This window comes from Oncorhynchus keta, unplaced genomic scaffold (assembly GCF_023373465.1).
Source record: "Oncorhynchus keta strain PuntledgeMale-10-30-2019 unplaced genomic scaffold, Oket_V2 Un_contig_4355_pilon_pilon, whole genome shotgun sequence".
Taxonomy (NCBI): Eukaryota; Metazoa; Chordata; class Actinopteri; order Salmoniformes; family Salmonidae; genus Oncorhynchus; species Oncorhynchus keta.
The window spans coordinates 79,495-101,593 of record NW_026287726.1 but is presented as its reverse complement, the minus strand read 5'-3'; the positions used below and the strand labels follow the sequence as shown (position 1 = coordinate 101,593).

General features: G+C 42.0%; 1 protein-coding gene across 1 annotated transcript in view; it reads right to left on the bottom strand.

The window, feature by feature from the left end:
• clcn7 (chloride channel 7) overlaps positions 1-21,893 on the bottom strand; it is an 83,393-nt gene extending 61,500 nt beyond the window's left edge. Inside the window, 2 exon segments of the mRNA XM_052509290.1 lie at positions 12,679-12,756; positions 21,686-21,893. Coding sequence (XP_052365250.1) covers positions 12,679-12,756; positions 21,686-21,796 — 189 coding nt within the window. The 5' untranslated portion in view covers positions 21,797-21,893.
• Between the last annotated feature and the right edge of the window lie 206 nt (positions 21,894-22,099).

The following is a 22,099-nucleotide window of genomic DNA, read 5'->3' as shown; positions in this document are numbered from 1 at the left end:
AACACCATTATGGATCATTACAGAACAACACCATTATGGATCATTACAGAACAACACCATTATGGATCATTACAGAACAACACCATTATGGATCATTACAGAACAACACCATTATGGATCATTGTATAATAACACCATTATGGATCATTACAGAACAACACCATTGTGGATCACTGTAGAACAACACCATTATGGATCATTGCAGAACAACACCAGTATGGATCATTGCAGAATAACACCATTATGGATCATTACAGAACAACACCATTGTGGATCATTGCAGAACAACACCATTATGGATCCTTACAGAACAACACCATTATGGATCCTTACAGAACAACACCATTATGGATCATTACAGAACAACACCATTGTGGATCATTGCAGAACAACACCATTATGGATCATTACACAACAACACCATTATGGATCATTGCAGAATAACACCATTATGGATCATTGCAGAACACCACCATTATGGATCATTACAGAACACCACCATTATGAATCATTGCAGAACAACACCATTATGGATCATTACAGAACAACACCATTATGGATCACTGCAGAACAACACCATTATGGATCACTGCAGAACAACACCATTATGGATCACTGCAGAACAACACCATTATGGATCACTGCAGAACAACACCATTATGGATCATTGCAGAACAACACCATTATGGATCATTGTATAATAACACCATTATGGATCATTGCAGAACAACACCATTATGGATCCTTACAGAACAACACCATTATGGATCCTTACAGAACAACACCATTATGGATCATTGCAGAACAACACCATTATGGATCATTGCAGAACAACACCATTATGGATCATTACAGAACAACACCATTATGGATCACAAACAACACCATTATGGATCATTGCAGAACAACACCATTATGGATCATTGCAGAACAACACCATTATGGATCAACACCATTATGGATCCTTACAGAACAACACCATTATGGATCATTACAGAACAACACCATTATGGATCATTACAGAACAACACCATTATGGATCATTACAGAACAACACCATTATGGATCATTACAGAACAACACCATTATGGATCATTACAGAACAACACCATTATGGATCATTACAGAACAACACCATTATGGATCATTACAGAACAACACCATTATGGATCATTACAGAACAACACCATTATGGATCATTGCAGAACAACACCATTATGGATCATTACAGAACAACACCATTATGGATCATTACAGAACAACACCATTATGGATCATTGCAGAACAACACCATTATGGATCATTACAGAACAACACCATTATGGATCCTTACAGAACAACACCATTATGGATCATTGCAGAACAACACCATTATGGATCATTGCAGAACAACACCATTATGGATCATTACAGAACAACACCATTATGGATCCTTACAGAACAACACCATTATGGATCATTACAGAACAACACCATTATGGATCCTTACAGAACAACACCATTATGGATCCTTACAGAACAACACCATTATGGATCACTACAGAACAATTATGGATCACCATTATGGATCATTGCAGAACAACACCATTATGAATTACAGAACACACCATTATGGATCATTACAGAACAACACCATTATGGATCATTACAGAACAACACCATTATGAATCAGAACAACACCATTATGGATCACTTACAGAACAACACCATTATGAACAACACCATTATGGATCATTGCAGAACAACACCATTATGGATCCTTACAGAACAACACCATTATGGATCCTTACAGAACAACACCATTATGGATCATTACAGAACAACACCATTATGGATCCTTACAGAACAACACCATTATGGATCATTACAGAACAACACCATTATGGATCATTACAGAACAACACCATTATGGATCATTACAGAACAACACCATTATGGATCATTACAGAACAACACCATTATGGATCATTACAGAACAACACCATTATGGATCATTACAGAACAACATCATTATGGATCATTGCAGAACAACACCATTATGGATCATTGCAGAACAACACCATTATGGATCACTGCAGAACAACACCATTATGGATCCTTACAGAACAACACCATTATGGATCATTACAGAACAACATCATTATGGATCCTTACAGAACAACACCATTATGGATCCTTACAGAACAACACCATTATGGATCACTACAGAACAACACCATTATGGATCATTACAGAATAACACCATTATGGATCATTGCAGAACAACACCATTATGGATCATTACAGAACAACACCATTATGGATCATTACAGAACAACACCATTATAGATCATTGCAGAACAACACCATTATGAATCATTACAGAACACCACCATTGTGGATCACTACAGAACAACACCATGGATCACTACAGAACAACACCATTATGGATCATTGCAGAACAACACCATTATGGATCATTACAGAACAACACCAGTATGGATCATTACAGAACAACACCATTATGAATCATTACAGAACAACACCATTATGGATCATTGCAGAACAACACCATTATGGATCATTACAGAACAACACCATTATGGATCATTACAGAACAACACCATTATGGATCATTACAGAACAACACCATTATGGATCATTACAGAACAACACCATTATGGATCATTACAGAACAACACCATTATGGATCATTGCAGAACAACACCATAATAATCAGATTCTTTCTGACCCTCAGGCTCACAACGCAAACAGGCAAATCCAAATCATCCTAACAGGACAATCTATTCCCTGTATAGTGCACTACTGTAGACCCGTGTCCATAGTGCAGTGACCAAAAGCAGTGGCCTATATATGGGGGATAGTATGGTGTCATTTGCAGTGTTTCCCATTAGCGCCGGCCATCGTATAAATCGCACGGTTACTATTTCTACTTCCTAATAAAAACGAACTAAAAACGTTTTAATTTAAAAAGTGACTCGTCGGGATTTTGGCTCCACTTCCCCAAGAGTCAGATGTACTCATAGATACCCCTTTTAATACGTCTCTACATCCAGTATGAAGCAAGTTAGAGGAGCCAATGCTGACTATCGTTAATGCAATGACTGGAAGTCTATGGTACCTACTAGCATGCTAGCAGTTACCATAGATTTCAAGTCATTGTGCTAATGCTAGACACTATCCAGAACAACTATAGTCCTGATCATACAGACCACTATCCAGAACAACTATAGTCCTGATCATACAGACCTAAAACACTATCCAGAACAACTATAGTCCTGATCAGACAGACCACTATCGTCCTGATCAGACAGACCACTATCCAGAACAACTAGAGACCTGATCATACAGACCACTATCCAGAACAACTATAGACCTGATCATACAGACCACTATCCAGAACAACTATAGTCCTGATCAGACAGACCTAAACACTATCCAGAACAACTATAGTCCTGATCAGACAGACCACTATCGTCCTGATCAGACAGACCACTATCCAGAACAACTATAGTCCTGATCATACAGACCTAAACACTATCCAGAACAACTATAGTCCTGATCAGACAGACCTAAACACTATCCAGAACAACTATAGTCCTGATCAGACAGACCTAAAACACTATCCAGAACAACTATAGTCCTGATCATACAGACCTAAACACTATCCAGAACAACTATAGTCCTGATCATACAGACCTAAACACTATCCAGAACAACTATAGTCCTGATCATACAGACCTGAACACTATCCAGAACAACTATAGTCCTGATCATACAGACCTGAACACTATCCAGAACAACTATAGTCCTGATCAGACAGACCTGAACAACTATAGTCCTGATCATACAGACCTGAACAACTATAGTCCTGATCATACAGACCACTATCCAGAACAACTAGAGACCTGATCATACAGACCACTATCCAGAACAACTATAGTCCTGATCATACAGACCTAAAACACTATCCAGAACAACTATAGACCTGATCATACAGACCACTATCCAGAACAACTATAGACCTGATCATACAGACCACTATCCAGAACAACTAGAGACCTGATCATACAGACCACTATCCAGAACAACTATAGTCCTGATCATACAGACCACTATCCAGAACAACTATAGTCCTGATCATACAGACCTAAACACTATCCAGAACAACTATAGACCTGATCATACAGACCTGAACAACTATAGACCTGATCAGACAGAACACTATCCAGAACAACTATATAGTCCTGATCATACAGACCTAAACACTATCCAGAACAACTATAGACCTGATCAGACAGAACACTATCCAGAACAACTATATAGTCCTGATCATATAGACCTAAACACTATCCAGAACAACTAACACACTGAATTCATTCACCTCACAACAGGATACTACCAACATACTCTGGGTTCTCACGATTCTATTGTATTGCGAATCGATGTTCCAAACTATTGGCTCAAGCGATGTCAGCTGCAGAGAGCCAATGGAAAACAAGTGTCGATCAAATCATGGAAATAAACGTGCTTCCTATTTTTAAAAAAGAAGATGGAGAACGAGCTATGAAGAAAAAATATATACTGGGGTTTTTGCTGCAGGTACAGCCAACTAGCGCAAAAATAATATTGTGATATTGATATCGTCAAAAGTAATACCCCATCAAATCACCCCCATCACGAGAATTCACACGTTTTCAGTCATTTAAAATAGCTTTTTATTGCATCTCTACACAATATCACAACACATTTTTTCAATCTGGGAGGTACACACACAATCTACACCCAATCTGGGAGGTACACCCAATCTAGCCCCAATCTGGGAGGTACACACAATCTGGGAGGTACACACACAATCTACACCCAATCTGGGTGGTACACCCAATCTGGGAGGTACACCCAATCTGGGAGGTACACCCAATCTGGGAGGTACACCCAATCTACACCCAATCTGGGAGGTACACACAATCTGGGAGGTACACACACAATCTACACCCAATCTGGGAGGTACACCCAATCTGGGAGGTACACACAATCTGGGAGGTACACCCAATCTGGGAGGTACACCCAATCTGGGAGGTACACCCAATCTACACCCAATCTGGGAGGTACACACAATCTGGGAGGTACACCCAATCTACACCCAATCTGGGAGGTACTGGGAGCTACACACAACCTGGGAGGTACACCCAATCTACACCCAACCTGGGAGGTACACACAATCTGGGAGGTACACACAATCTGGGGGGTACACACAATCTACACACAATCTGGGAGGTACACTACACAAACTGGGAGGTACACCCACTACACCAATCTGGGAGGTACCCAACCTGGGAGGTACACACAATCTGGGAGGTACACACAATCTGGGAGGTACACCCAATCTACACCCAACCTGGGAGGTACACACAATCTGGGAGGTACACCCAATCTGGGAGGTACACACAATCTACACCCAACCTGGGAGGTACACACAAGTATTCCATCCTGTCGCTGTGTATTTCAGATGGAATCAAGTCATTAGAATGTACCACATTCTGTACCACCATGTGTCCACTCAAATATATCTCCTTGGACAAAACATTTCAGAACCCAGGGGAGAAAGCTTCCCCAGACCCCCCCCCCCCCACTAGGAGAAGTACAACTCAGAATGACCCATAAATTAACAGAACAGGGCTGGGTTGCCAAACACAGGAATAGCTTGAAGTGGAACTAAAACTGGCCATGGATTTCCCACTCGTGCTTTACAAAGCCCATGACTCAGACCGGCTGGCTGTTGGTTAGTCGTCTTATTCACTGTCAGGTCATTTTGCAATGGATAAATCCACGTTTTCAGACTGCTAAATCAGGCTTCTGTTGATTACAGTCAGGCTTCTAGGCCTGTTGCAGGGGATTACAGTCAGCCTTGTAGACCAGTGGATTACAGTCAGCCTTGTAGACCAGTGGATTACAGTCAGCCTTGTAGACCAGTGGATTACAGTCAGCCTTGTAGACCAGTGGATTACAGTCAGCCTTGTAGACCAGTGGATTACAGTCAGCCTTGTAGACCAGTGGATTACAGTCAGCCTTGTAGACCAGTGGATTACAGTCAGCCTTGTAGACCAGTGGATTACAGTCAGCCTTGTAGCAGTGGATTACAGTCAGCCTTGTAGACCAGTGGATTAAGTCAGGCTTGTAGACCAGTGGATTACAGTCAGGCTTGTAGGCTTGTAGACCAGTGGATTACAGTCAGGCTTGTAGACCAGTGGATTACAGTCAGGCTTGTAGACCAGTGGATTACAGTCAGGCTTGTAGACCAGTGGATTACAGTCAGCCTTGTAGACCAGTGGATTACAGTCAGCCTTGTAGACCAGTGGATTACAGTCAGCCTTGTAGACCAGTGGATTACAGTCAGCCTTGTAGACCAGTGGATTACAGTCAGCCTTGTAGACCAGTGGATTACAGTCAGGCTTGTAGACCAGTGGATTACAGTCAGCCTTGTAGACCAGTGGATTACAGTCAGCCTTGTAGACCAGTGGATTACAGTCAGGCTTGTAGACCAGTGGATTACAGTCAGCCTTGTAGACCAGTGGATTACAGTCAGCCTTGTAGACCAGTGGATTACAGTCAGGCTTGTAGACCAGTGGATTACAGTCAGCCTTGTAGACCAGTGGATTACAGTCAGCCTTGTAGACCAGTGGATTACAGTCAGGCTTGTAGACCAGTGGATTACAGTCAGCCTTGTAGACCAGTGGATTACAGTCAGGCTTGTAGACCAGTGGATTACAGTCAGCCTTGTAGACCAGTGGATTACAGTCAGGCTTGTAGACCAGTTGTAGGTTGCAGGGATTACAGTCAGCCTTGTAGACCAGTGGATTACAGTCAGCCTTGTAGACCAGTGGATTTACAGTCAGCCTTGTAGACCAGTGGATTACAGTCAGCTTGTAGACCAGTGGATTACAGTCAGGCTTGTAGACCAGTGGATTACAGTCAGGCTTGTAGACCAGTGGATTACAGTCAGCCTTGTAGACCAGTGGATTACAGTCAGCCTTGTAGACCAGTGGATTACAGTCAGCCTTGTAGACCAGTGGATTACAGTCAGGCTTGTAGACCAGTGGATTACAGTCAGCCTTGTAGACCAGTGGATTACAGTCAGGCTTGTAGACCAGTGGATTACAGTCAGGCTTGTAGACCAGTGGATTACAGTCAGGCTTGTAGACCAGTGGATTACAGTCAGCCTTGTAGACCAGTGGATTACAGTCAGCCTTGTAGACCAGTGGATTACAGTCAGGCTTGTAGACCAGTGGATTACAGTCAGCCTTGTAGACCAGTGGATTACAGTCAGTAGCTTGTAGACCAGTGGATTACAGTCAGCCTTGTAGACCAGTGGATTAGTCAGCCTTGTAGACCAGTGGATTACAGTCAGCCTTGTAGACCAGTTGTAGACCAGTGGATTACAGTCAGCCTTGTAGACCAGTGGATTACAGTCAGCCTTGTAGGCCAGTGGATTACAGTCAGGCTTGTAGACCTGTTGCAGGGGATTACAGTCAGGCTTGTAGGAAGTATTAAGACCACACATTGTTCTATTTAGAGGCCGTGTTTATTAATAGACTAGCTAGATCCACAACTTGTTCCCCAGGTTTTAGTAGGCCTGAAACACTGTACTGGAATTAGACTGTCACACTCAGCTGACCTTCTGCAGATTATATATATAAATAAATAAATAACTTCTTTAGGAAAACAGCCCTGATGTTGGAAACAACCATCATTATGTTGTCATACAGAGTCATGTATTTTCCAAGAAATATCACGTATTTTATATACAGCAGGTTTTGAAAAAGGACCAAAGAGTTTGGTCTGCTTCGTGTCTTCATTTTTTGCTATGGCAAAATAAAATAATACTGCGATACTGGTATCGGCCCGAAAAGGTGTATTTCACTGAATAGAGAAACAGTCAGTCAGGTGCTTCTAAGGCTGTGAAGCTACGGGGTCCGTCTGATCATCTGTGTCCAAACGCCTTCCATCGTCATGACTACGAGGACCTAGTTCTTTACTTGAATGAGGTGTTACTTGGAAGAGCGTTTGGACACAGATGATCAGACCAAACGCTGATCACGGGTCACGCAGGTTAAAATATCAAAACAAATTGGCTGAACCAATGACATTCATTTGGGGACAGGTCGAAAGGCATTAAAACATGTATGACAATTTAGATAGTTAGCTTGCACTTGCTAGCTAATTTGTCTTTAGTTTGTTGCTAGCTAATTTGTCAGATTTAGTTAGCTTGCTGTTGCTAGCTAATTTGTCCTGGGATATAAAACATTGAGTTGCTATTTTACCAGAAATGCACAAGGTCCTCTACTGCAGCCAATTAATCCACACATAAAAACTGTAACCGAATCGGTTTCTAGTGTCCATCCCTCCTCCTTCCAAGCATTTTAATATTTGAACTTATATGGTGATCGGCATCTAAACTTTCATAATATTACCACGGGTCACGATTGGGCAAAACAGTTAGTCTTTACAACACGTGGGTATAACCAATGAGGAGATGGCACGTGGGTAGGCGTCTATAAACCAGTGAGGAGACGGGAGAGGCTGGATTTCAGCACGAGTTGGGTCAGAAATAGGAATGAGCTCTAGTTTAGCCCTTGGGTCTGCAGACACTCAGTTGGGTCAGAGTGTTAGGCTGTAGCCAGTTGGGTCACAACAATAATTGAATGACATGGATTTCTAAAATTATTTTGCAACGTGTCCGAACTGGTCAGAGTGTTAGGCTGCTGGAGCCAGTTGGGTCAGAGTGTTAGGCTGCTGTAGCCAGTTGGGTCAGAGTGTTAGGCTGCTGTAGCCAGTTGGGTCAGAGTGTTAGGCTGCTGTAGTTGGGTCAGAGTGTTAGGCTGTAGCCAGTTGGGTCAGAGTGTTAGGTTGGGTCTGTCAGAGTGTTAGCCAGTTGGGTCAGAGTGTTAGGCTGTTGGGTCAGTGTTAGGCCCAGTTGGGTCAGAGTGTTAGGCTGCCAGTTGGGTCAGAGCAGCCAGTTGGGTCAGAGTGTTAGGCTGCAGCAGCCAGTTGGGTCAGAGTGTTAGGCTGCAGCTGCCAGTTGGGTCAGAGTGTTAGGCTGCCAGTTGGGCAGAGCCAGTTGGGTCAGAGTGTTAGGCTGCTGTAGCCAGTTGGGTCAGAGTGTTAGGCTGCAGCAGCCAGTTGGGTCAGAGTGTTAGGCTGCTGTAGCCAGTTGGGTCAGAGTGTTAGGCTGCTGTAGCCAGTTGGGTCAGAGTGTTAGGCTGCTGTAGCCAGTTGGGTCAGAGTGTTAGGCTGCTGTAGCCAGTTGGGTCAGAGTGTTAGGCTGCTGTAGCCAGTTGGGTCAGAGTGTTAGGCTGCTGTAGCCAGTTGGGTCAGAGTGTTAGGCTGTAGCCAGTTGGGTCAGAGTGTTAGGCTGCAGCAGCCAGTTGGGTCAGAGTGTTAGGCTGCTGCAGCCAGTTGGGTCAGAGTGTTAGGCTGTAGCCAGTTGCCAGTTGGGTTGGGACAGAGTGTTAGGCTGCAGCTGCCAGTTGGGTCAGAGTGTTAGGCTGCTGTAGCCAGTTGGGTCAGAGTGTTAGGCTGTAGCAGCCAGTTGGGTCAGAGTGTTAGGCTGCAGCCAGTTGGGTCAGAGTGTTAGGCTGTAGCCAGTTGGGACAGAGTGTTAGGCTGTAGCCAGTTGGGTCAGAGTGTTAGGCTGTAGCCAGTTGGGTCAGAGTGTTAGGCTGCAGAGTGTTAGCCCAGTTGGGTCAGAGTGTTAGGGGACTGTTAGGCTGTAGCCAGTTGGGTCAGAGTGTTAGGCCAGTTGGGTCTGTAGCCAGTTGGGTCAGAGTGTTAGGCTGCTGTAGCCAGTTGGGTCAGAGTGTTAGGCTGCTGTAGCCAGTTGGGTCAGAGTGTTAGGCTGCTGTAGCCAGTTGGGTCAGAGTGTTAGGCTGTAGCCAGTTGGGTCAGAGTGTTAGGCTGTAGCCAGTTGGGTCAGAGTGTTAGGCTGCAGGGTCAGAGTGTTAGGCTGTAGCCAGTTGGGTCAGAGTGTTAGGCTGTAGCCAGCCAGTTGGGTCAGAGTGTTAGGCTGTAGCCAGTTGGGTCAGAGTGTTAGGCTGCTGTAGCCAGTTGGGTCAGAGTGTTAGGCTGTAGCCAGTTGGGTCAGAGTGTTAGGCTGCAGCAGCTGTAGTTGGGTCAGAGTGTTAGACTGTAGCTGGGTCAGAGTGTAGCCAGTTGGGTCAGAGTGTTAGGCTGTAGCCAGTTGGGTCAGAGTGTTAGGCTGTAGCCAGTTGGGTCAGAGTGTTAGGCTGTAGCCAGTTGGGTCAGAGTGTTAGGCTGTAGCCAGTTGGGTCAGAGTGTTAGGCTGTAACCAGTTGGGTCAGAGTGTTAGGCTGTAACCAGTTGGGACAGAGTGTTAGGCTGTAGCCAGTTGGGTCAGAGTGTTAGGCTGTAGCCAGTTGGGTCAGAGTGTTAGGCTGTAGCCAGTTGGGTCAGAGTGTTAGGCTGTAACCAGTTGGGTCAGAGTGTTAGGCTGTAGCCAGTTGGGACAGAGTGTTAGGCTGTAGCCAGTTGGGTCAGAGTGTTAGGCTGTAACCAGTTGGGTCAGAGTGTTAGGCTGTAACCAGTTGGGACAGAGTGTTAGGCTGTAGCCAGTTGGGTCAGAGTGTTAGGCTGTAGCCAGTTGGGACAGAGTGTTAGGCTGTAACCAGTTGGGACAGAGTGTTAGGCTGTAGCCAGTTGGGTCAGAGTGTTAGGCTGTAGCCAGTTGGGTCAGAGTGTTAGGCTGTAGCCAGTTGGGTCAGAGTGTTAGGCTGTAACCAGTTGGGACAGAGTGTTAGGCTGTAGCCAGTTGGGACAGAGTGTTAGGCTGCAGCCAGTTGGGTCAGAGTGTTAGGCTGTAGCCAGTTGGGTCAGAGTGTTAGGCTGTAGCCAGTTGGGTCAGAGTGTTAGGCTGTAGCCAGTTGGGTCAGAGTGTTAGGCTGTAGCCAGTTGGGACAGTTGGGACAGAGTGTTAGGCTGGCTGTAGCCAGTTGGGTCAGAGTGTTAGGCTGTAACCAGTTGGGTCAGAGTGTTAGGCTGTAACCAGTTGGGTCAGAGTGTTAGGCTGTAGCCAGTTGGGACAGAGTGTTAGGCTGCTGTAGCCAGTTGGGTCAGAGTGTTAGGCTGTAGCCAGTTGGGACAGAGTGTTAGGCTGTAGCCAGTTGGGACAGAGTGTTAGGCTGTAGCCAGTTGGGACAGAGTGTTAGGCTGTAGCCAGTTGGGTCAGAGTGTTAGGCTGTAGCCAGTTGGGTCAGAGTGTTAGGCTGTAGCCAGTTGGGTCAGAGTGTTAGGCTGCTGTAGCCAGTTGGGTCAGAGTGTTAGGCTGTAGCCAGTTGGGACAGAGTGTTAGGCTGTAGCCAGTTGGGACAGAGTGTTAGGCTGTAGCCAGTTGGGTCAGAGTGTTAGGCTGCTGTAGCCAGTTGGGTCAGAGTGTTAGGCTGTAACCAGTTGGGTCAGAGTGTTAGGCTGTAGCCAGTTGGGTCAGAGTGTTAGGCTGTAGCCAGTTGGGACAGAGTGTTAGGCTGTAGCCAGTTGGGTCAGAGTGTTAGGCTGTAACCAGTTGGGTCAGAGTGTTAGGCTGTAACCAGTTGGGTCAGAGTGTTAGGCTGCTGTAGCCAGTTGGGTCAGAGTGTTAGGCTGTAACCAGTTGGGTCAGAGTGTTAGGCTGTAGCCAGTTGGGTCAGAGTGTTAGGCTGTAACCAGTTGGGTCAGAGTGTTAGGCTGTAACCAGTTGGGTCAGAGTGTTAGGCTGTAGCCAGTTGGGACAGAGTGTTAGGCTGTAACCAGTTGGGTCAGAGTGTTAGGCTGTAGCCAGTTGGGACAGAGTGTTAGGCTGTAGCCAGTTGGGACAGAGTGTTAGGCTGTAGCCAGTTGGGTCAGAGTGTTAGGCTGTAGCCAGTTGGGACAGAGTGTTAGGCTGTAACCAGTTGGGACAGAGTGTTAGGCTGTAGCCAGTTGGGTCAGAGTGTTAGGCTGTAGCCAGTTGGGTCAGAGTGTTAGGCTGTAGCCAGTTGGGTCAGAGTGTTAGGCTGTAACCAGTTGGGACAGAGTGTTAGGCTGTAGCCAGTTGGGTCAGAGTGTTAGGCTGTAGCCAGTTGGGTCAGAGTGTTAGGCTGTAGCCAGTTGGGACAGAGTGTTAGGCTGTAGCCAGTTGGGTCAGAGTGTTAGGCTGTAGCCAGTTGGGACAGAGTGTTAGGCTGTAGCCAGTTGGGACAGAGTGTTAGGCTGCTGTAGCCAGTTGGGTCAGAGTGTTAGGCTGTAACCAGTTGGGTTGGGACAGAGTGTTAGGCTGTAACCAGTTGGGACAGAGTGTTAGGCTGTAGCCAGTTGGGACAGAGTGTTAGGCTGCTGTAGCCAGTTGGGTCAGAGTGTTAGGCTGTAGCCAGTTGGGACAGAGTGTTAGGCTGTAGCCAGTTGGGACAGAGTGTTAGGCTGTAGCCAGTTGGGTCAGAGTGTTAGGCTGTAACCAGTTGGGTCAGAGTGTTAGGCTGTAACCAGTTGGGTCAGAGTGTTAGGCTGTAGCCAGTTGGGTCAGAGTGTTAGGCTGTAGCCAGTTGGGACAGAGTGTTAGGCTGTAGCCAGTTGGGACAGAGTGTTAGGCTGTAGCCAGTTGGGACAGAGTGTTAGGCTAGACGAGATGTCACATTGATAGAAAGCTGTTACCTCGTCTGACGTCAGATCCTCCTCCAGATCCACCGTGCTCAGTCTGCCGATGTTAAACATCCCACCGTCCCCGGACGACTACGGACCAAACACAAGACACAGAGAATTAGAAAGATCTGTTCTAGGTTTCTTCAATGTGAACATGTAGGCCTAGCTAACATGTAGGCCTAGCTAACATGTAGGCCTAGCTAACATGTAGGCCTAGCTAACATGTAGGCCTAGCTAACATGTAGGCCTAGCTAACATGTAGGCCTAGCTAACATGTAGGCCTAGCTAACATGTAGGCCTAGCTAACATGTAGGCCTAGCTAACATGTAGGCCTAGCTAACATGTAGGCCTAGCTAACATGTAGGCCTAGCTAACATGTAGGCCTAGCTAACATGTAGGCCTAGCTAACATGTAGTACTAACAGCTCAGTTATCATGTATTAACATTCAGTAGTCAGTAGTACTAACAGCTCAGTTATCATGTATTAACATTCAGTAGGCCTACTAACAGTAGGCCTTTATCATGTAGGCCTTAACAGTCAGTAGTACTAACAGCTCAGTTATCATGTATTAACATTCAGTAGTCAGTAGCACTAACAGCTCAGTTATCATGTATTAACATTCAGTAGTACTAACAGCTCAGTTATCATGTATTAACATTCAGTAGTACTAACAGCTCAGTTATCATGTATTAACATTCAGTAGTACTAACAGCTCAGTTATCATGTATTAACATTCAGTAGTACTAACAGCTCAGTTATCATGTATTAACATTCAACATAGTACTAACAGCTCAGTTATCATGTATTAACATTCAGTAGTACTAACAGCTCAGTTATCATGTATTAACATTCAGTAGTACTAACAGCTCAGTTATCATGTATTAACATTCAGTAGTACTAACAGCTCAGTTATCATGTATTAACATTCAGTAGTACTAACAGCTCAGTTATCATGTATTAACATTCAGTAGTACTAACAGCTCAGTTATCATGTATTAACATTCAGTAGTACTAACAGCTCAGTTATCATGTATTAACATTCAGTAGTACTAACAGCTCAGTTATCATGTATTAACATTCAGTAGTACTAACAGCTCAGTTATCATGTATTAACATTCAGTAGTCAGTAGTACTAACAGCTCAGTTATCATGTATTAACAGTCAGTAGTACTAACAGCTCAGTTATCATGTATTAACAGTCAGTAGTACTAACAGCTCAGTTATCATGTATTAACATTCAGTAGTACTAACAGCTCAGTTATCATGTATTAACATTCAGTAGTCAGTAGTCCTAACAGCTCAGTTATCATGTATTAACATTCAGTAGTCAGTAGTACTAACAGCTCAGTTATCATGTATTAACAGTCAGTAGTACTAACAGCTCAGTTATCATGTATTAACATTCAGTAGTACTAACAGCTCAGTTATCATGTATTAACATTCAGTAGTCAGTAGTACTAACAGCTCAGTTATCATGTATTAACATTCAGTAGTACTAACAGCTCAGTTATCATGTATTAACATTCAGTAGTACTAACAGCTCAGTTATCATGTATTAACATTCAGTAGTACTAACAGCTCAGTTATCATGTATTAACATTCAGTAGTACTAACAGCTCAGTTATCATGTATTAACATTCAGTAGTACTAACAGCTCAGTTATCATGTATTAACATTCAGTAGTACTAACAGCTCAGTTATCATGTATTAACATTCAGTAGTACTAACAGCTCAGTTATCATGTATTAACATTCAGTAGTACTAACAGCTCAGTTATCATGTATTAACATTCAGTAGTACTAACAGCTCAGTTATCATGTATTAACATTCAGTAGTACTAACAGCTCAGTTATCATGTATTAACATTCAGTAGTACTAACAGCTCAGTTATCATGTATTAACATTCAGTAGTACTAACAGCTCAGTTATCATGTATTAACATTCAGTAGTACTAACAGCTCAGTTATCATGTATTAACATTCAGTAGTACTAACAGCTCAGTTATCATGTATTAACATTCAGTAGTACTAACAGCTCAGTTATCATGTATTAACATTCAGTAGTACTAACAGCTCAGTTATCATGTATTAACATTCAGTAGTACTAACAGCTCAGTTATCATGTATTAACATTCAGTAGTACTAACAGCTCAGTTATCATGTATTAACATTCAGTAGTACTAACAGCTCAGTTATCATGTATTAACATTCAGTAGTACTAACAGCTCAGTTATCATGTATTAACATTCAGTAGTACTAACAGCTCAGTTATCATGTGTAATTTACCTGTGTACATTCAGTAACACGTACTAACATCATAGCAGTCATTTAACATGCATTAGCGGTACTAACTCAAGTGAACATGTTTTATTTAATAACATGTAATTTACCTAACATGCATTAAGCGGTACTAACTCAAGTCATAATGCCAGTGTAATTTACCTAACATGCATTAAGCGGTACTAACTCAAGTCATAATGCTGGTGTAATTTACCTAACATGCATTAAGCGGTACTAACTCAAGTCATAATGCCGGTGTAATTTTTACCTAACATGCATTAAGCGGTACTAACTCAAGTCATAATGCCAGTGTAATTTACCTAACATGCATTAAGCGGTACTAACTCAAGTCATAATGCCGGTGTAATTTACCTAACATGCATTAAGCGGTACTAACTCAAGTCATAATGTCAGTGTAATTTACCTAACATGCATTAAGCGGTACTTAAATGTAAATGTAAATGTACTAACTCAAGTCATAATGCCGGTGTAATTTACCTAACATGCATTAAGCGGTACTAACTCAAGTCATAATGCCGGTGTAATTTACCTAACATGCATTAAGCGGTACTAACTCAAGTCATAATGCCGGTGTAATTTACCTAACATGCATTAAGCGGTACTAACTCAAGTCATAATGCCGGTGTAATTTACCTAACATGCATTAAGCGGTACTAACTCAAGTCATAATGCCGGTGTAATTTACCTAACATGCATTAAGCGGTACTAACTCAAGTCATAATGCCGGTGTAATTTACCTAACATGCATTAAGCGGTACTAACTCAAGTCATAATGCCAGTGTAATTTACCTAACATGCATTAAGCGGTACTAACTCAAGTCATAATGCCGGTGTAATTTACCTAACATGCATTAAGCGGTACTAACTCAAGTCATAATGCCAGTGTAATTTACCTAACATGCATTAAGCGGTACTAACTCAAGTCATAATGCCGGTGTAATTTACCTAACATGCATTAAGCGGTACTAACTCAAGTCATAATGCCGGTGTAATTTACCTAACATGCATTAAGCGGTACTAACTCAAGTCATAATGCCGGTGTAATTTACCTAACATGCATTAAGCGGTACTAACTCAAGTCATAATGCCAGTGTAATTTACCTAACATGCATTAAGCGGTACTAACTCAAGTCATAATGCCGGTGTAATTTACCTAACATGCATTAAGCGGTACTAACTCAAGTCATAATGCCAGTGTAATTTACCTAACATGCATTAAGCGGTACTAACTCAAGTCATAATGCCAGTGTAATTTACCTAACATGCATTAAGCGGTACTAACTCAAGTCATAATGCCGGTGTAATTTACCTAACATGCATTAAGCGGTACTAACTCAAGTCATAATGCCAGTGTAATTTACCTAACATGCATTAAGCGGTACTAACTCAAGTCATAATGCCAGTGTAATTTACCTAACATGCATTAAGCGGTACTAACTCAAGTCATAATGCCAGTGTAATTTACCTAACATGCATTAAGCGGTACTAACTCAAGTCATAATGCCGGTGTAATTTACCTAACATGCATTAAGCAGTACTAACTCAAGTCATAATGCCGGTGTAATTTACCTAACATGCATTAAGCGGTACTAACTCAAGTCATAATGCCAGTGTAATTTACCTAACATGCATTAAGCGGTACTAACTCAAGTCATAATGCCGGTGTAATTTACCTAACATGCATTAAGCGGTACTAACTCAAGTCATAATGCCGGTGTAATTTACCTAACATGCATTAAGCGGTACTAACTCAAGTCATAATGCCAGTGTAATTTACCTAACATGCATTAAGCGGTACTAACTCAAGTCATAATGCCGGTGTAATTTACCTAACATGCATTAAGCGGTACTAACTCAAGTCATAATGCCGGTGTAATTTACCTAACATGCATTAAGCGGTACTAACTCAAGTCATAATGCCAGTGTAATTTACCTAACATGCATTAAGCGGTACTAACTCAAGTCATAATGCCGGTGTAATTTACCTAACATGCATTAAGCGGTACTAACTCAAGTCATAATGCCGGTGTAATTTACCTAACATGCATTAAGCGGTACTAACTCAAGTCATAATGCCGGTGTAATTTACCTAACATGCATTAAGCGGTACTAACTCAAGTCATAATGCCAGTGTAATTTACCTAACATGCATTAAGCGGTACTAACTCAAGTCATAATGCCAGTGTAATTTACCTAACATGCATTAAGCGGTACTAACTCAAGTCATAATGCCGGTGTAATTTACCTAACATGCATTAAGCGGTACTAACTCAAGTCATAATGCCGGTGTAATTTACCTAACATGCATTAAGCGGTACTAACTCAAGTCATAATGCCTGTGTAATTTACCTAACATGCATTAAGCAGTACTAACTCAAGTCATAATGCTGGTGTAATTTACCTAACATGCATTAAGCAGTACTAACTCAAGTCATAATGCCAGTGTAATTTACCTAACATGCATTAAGCGGTACTAACTCAAGTCATAATGCCGGTGTAATTTACCTAACATGCATTAAGCGGTACTAACTCAAGTCATAATGCCGGTGTAATTTACCTAACATGCATTAAGCGGTACTAACTCAAGTCATAATGCCAGTGTAATTTACCTAACATGCATTAAGCGGTACTAACTCAAGTCATAATGCCTGTGTAATTTACCTAACATGCATTAAGCGGTACTAACTCAAGTCATAATGTCAGTGTAATTTACCTAACATGCATTAAGCGGTACTTAAATGTAAATGTAAATGTACTAACTCAAGTCATAATGCCAGTGTAATTTACCTAACATGCATTAAGCGGTACTAACTCAAGTCATAATGCCGGTGTAATTTACCTAACATGCATTAAGCGGTACTAACTCAAGTCATAATGCCGGTGTAATTTACCTAACATGCATTAAGCGGTACTAACTCAAGTCATAATGCCAGGTGTAATTTACCTAACATGCATTAAGCGGTACTAACTCAAGTCATAATGCCAGTGTAATTTACCTAACATGCATTAAGCGGTACTAACTCAAGTCATAATGCCAGTGTAATTTACCTAACATGCATTAAGCGGTACTAACTCAAGTCATAATGCCGGTGTAATTTACCTAACATGCATTAAGCGGTACTAACTCAAGTCATAATGCCGGTGTAATTTACCTAACATGCATTAAGCGGTACTAACTCAAGTCATAATGCCAGGTGTAATTTACCTAACATGCATTAAGCGGTACTAACTCAAGTCATAATGCCGGTGTAATTTACCTAACATGCATTAAGCGGTACTAACTCAAGTCATATAATGCCGGTGTAATTTACCTAACATGCATTAAGCGGTACTAACTCAAGTCATAATGCCAGTGTAATTTACCTAACATGCATTAAGCGGTACTAACTCAAGTCATAATGCCAGTGTAATTTACCTAACATGCATTAAGCGGTACTAACTCAAGTCATAATGCCAGTGTAATTTACCTAACATGCATTAAGCAGTACTAACTCAAGTCATAATGCCGGTGTAATTTACCTAACATGCATTAAGCGGTACTAACTCAAGTCATAATGCCAGTGTAATTTACCTAACATGCATTAAGCGGTACTAACTCAAGTCATAATGCCGGTGTAATTTACCTAACATGCATTAAGCGGTACTAACTCAAGTCATAATGCCGGTGTAATTTACCTAACATGCATTAAGCGGTACTAACTCAAGTCATAATGCCTGTGTAATTTACCTAACATGCATTAAGCGGTACTAACTCAAGTCATAATGCTGGTGTAATTTACCTAACATGCATTAAGCGGTACTAACTCAAGTCATAATGCCGGTGTAATTTACCTAACATGCATTAAGCGGTACTAACTCAAGTCATAATGCCGGTGTAATTTACCTAACATGCATTAAGCGGTACTAACTCAAGTCATAATGCCGGTGTAATTTACCTAACATGCATTAAGCGGTACTAACTCAAGTCATAATGCCGGTGTAATTTACCTAACATGCATTAAGCGGTACTAACTCAAGTCATAATGCCAGTGTAATTTACCTAACATGCATTAAGCGGTACTAACTCAAGTCATAATGCCGGTGTAATTTACCTAACATGCATTAAGCGGTACTAACTCAAGTCATAATGCCGGTGTAATTTACCTAACATGCATTAAGCGGTACTAACTCAAGTCATAATGCTGTGTAATTTACCTAACATGCATTAAGCGGTACTAACTCAAGTCATAATGCCAGTGTAATTTACCTAACATGCATTAAGCGGTACTAACTCAAGTCATAATGCCGGTGTAATTTACCTAACATGCATTAAGCGGTACTAACTCAAGTCATAATGCCTGTGTAATTTACCTAACATGCATTAAGCGGTACTAACTCAAGTCATAATGCCGGTGTAATTTACCTAACATGCATTAAGCGGTACTAACTCAAGTCATAATGCCAGTGTAATTTACCTAACATGCATTAAGCGGTACTAACTCAAGTCATAATGCCAGTGTAATTTACCTAACATGCATTAAGCGGTACTAACTCAAGTCATAATGCCAGTGTAATTTACCTAACATGCATTAAGCGGTACTAACTCAAGTCATAATGCCGGTGTAATTTACCTAACATGCATTAAGCGGTACTAACTCAAGTCATAATGCCAGTGTAATTTACCTAACATGCATTAAGCGGTACTAACTCAAGTCATAATGCCAGTGTAATTTACCTAACATGCATTAAGCGGTACTAACTCAAGTCATAATGCCGGTGTAATTTACCTAACATGCATTAAGCGGTACTAACTCAAGTCATAATGCCGGTGTAATTTACCTAACATGCATTAAGCGGTACTAACTCAAGTCATAATGCCGGTGTAATTTACCTAACATGCATTAAGCGGTACTAACTCAAGTCATAATGCCGGTGTAATTTACCTAACATGCATTAAGCGGTACTAACTCAAGTCATAATGCCAGTGTAATTTACCTAACATGCATTAAGCGGTACTAACTCAAGTCATAATGCCGGTGTAATTTACCTAACATGCATTAAGCAGTACTAACTCAAGTCATAATGCCGGTGTAATTTACCTAACATGCATTAAGCGGTACTAACTCAAGTCATAATGCCAGTGTAATTTACCTAACATGCATTAAGCGGTACTAACTCAAGTCATAATGCCAGTGTAATTTACCTAACATGCATTAAGCAGTACTAACTCAAGTCATAATGCCGGTGTAATTTACCTAACATGCATTAAGCGGTACTAACTCAAGTCATAATGCCAGTGTAATTTACCTAACATGCATTAAGCGGTACTAACTCAAGTCATAATGCCAGTGTAATTTACCTAACATGCATTAAGCGGTACTAACTCAAGTCATAATGCCAGTGTAATTTACCTAACATGCATTAAGCGGTACTAACTCAAGTCATAATGCCGGTGTAATTTACCTAACATGCATTAAGCGGTACTAACTCAAGTCATAATGCCGGTGTAATTTACCTAACATGCATTAAGCGGTACTAACTCAAGTCATAATGCCTGGTGTAATTTACCTAACATGCATTAAGCGGTACTAACTCAAGTCATAATGCCGGTGTAATTTACCTAACATGCATTAAGCGGTACTAACTCAAGTCATAATGCCGGTGTAATTTACCTAACATGCATTAAGCGGTACTAACTCAAGTCATAATGCCGGTGTAATTTACCTAACATGCATTAAGCGGTACTAACTCAAGTCATAATGCCGGTGTAATTTACCTAACATGCATTAAGCGGTACTAACTCAAGTCATAATGCCGGTGTAATTTACCTAACATGCATTAAGCGGTACTAACTCAAGTCATAATGCCAGTGTAATTTACCTAACATGCATTAAGCGGTACTAACTCAAGTCATAATGCCGGTGTAATTTACCTAACATGCATTAAGCGGTACTAACTCAAGTCATAATGCCGGTGTAATTTACCTAACATGCATTAAGCGGTACTAACTCAAGTCATAATGCCGGTGTAATTTACCTAACATGCATTAAGCGGTACTAACTCAAGTCATAATGCCGGTGTAATTTACCTAACATGCATTAAGCGGTACTAACTCAAGTCATAATGCCGGTGTAATTTACCTAACATGCATTAAGCGGTACTAACTCAAGTCATAATGCCGGTGTAATTTACCTAACATGCATTAAGCGGTACTAACTCAAGTCATAATGCCGGTGTAATTTAATAGGAAGTGGTGAATGACGCAACGAGCAGAATCTACAGGCTTATAATTAAAGGCTGATTCCCTGATTACCTTAATAGTCGGAGTTCAGTGTTTGTTATTAACTTAAGGTTATATTCTGAAACTCTGGTTTGAAGATTACTTTTTTTTCCTGTAGCTATTTTTCTTAGGTCTGCCAGTCTTTGGCATTTTGTTAAAATGGGCATATGATTTATTAAAACTTCTAAAAAAAAAAACGTGCTTGTCTGAAAAGCATCCTCCAACTCCATCCTGTGACGTTTGCATGTTGTTGTTGTTGTTGTTGTTGTTGTTGTTGTTAGCAGCATTTGCAAACGCCTGCATGCAACAAACCACAAACGGGGCACTCGTTTTTTTACATTAATCTCATAGCAAAACATAACATACTCTTCGAAAACATCATGGATACCTCGCTGGCACATAGCGGCAGCGTTAGACAGGTCTGCTTGTGGTCGCTAGTTTAGCATTGATAACACTTACCTGTCTGGTGTACCGGACTTCTTCGGAGCCGTTGAGAAGTGGGCTTCTCTCGCCGCCACCGGACCCGTCACCCCGGCTCGACCACGACACTTTCTTCGTGATATTGGCCATGTTTACTCGCGGTAGTTCTCCACTCTCACAATCAGTGAGATAGTTTTTTTATTTTGCAGTTGTGTCTGGTTATAACCGCCTCTCATTCTTGCCTTCCTTTATGGGAGGATCTCAATGAGTTCCGCCTCGCGTCCTCTCTCCTCGTCTCCTTCTGAAAACCCATTGGAGGAGAAATCCAGAGGTCCCGCCCCTCTGACCATCTCCTCCAATGGGTTTTGAAAAGGAGACAAGGAGAGATGAGTGAGGACGTAAAGAGGGAACTTTAAGATATTCCACATGACTAAAATCATAGGCGAACTCGTG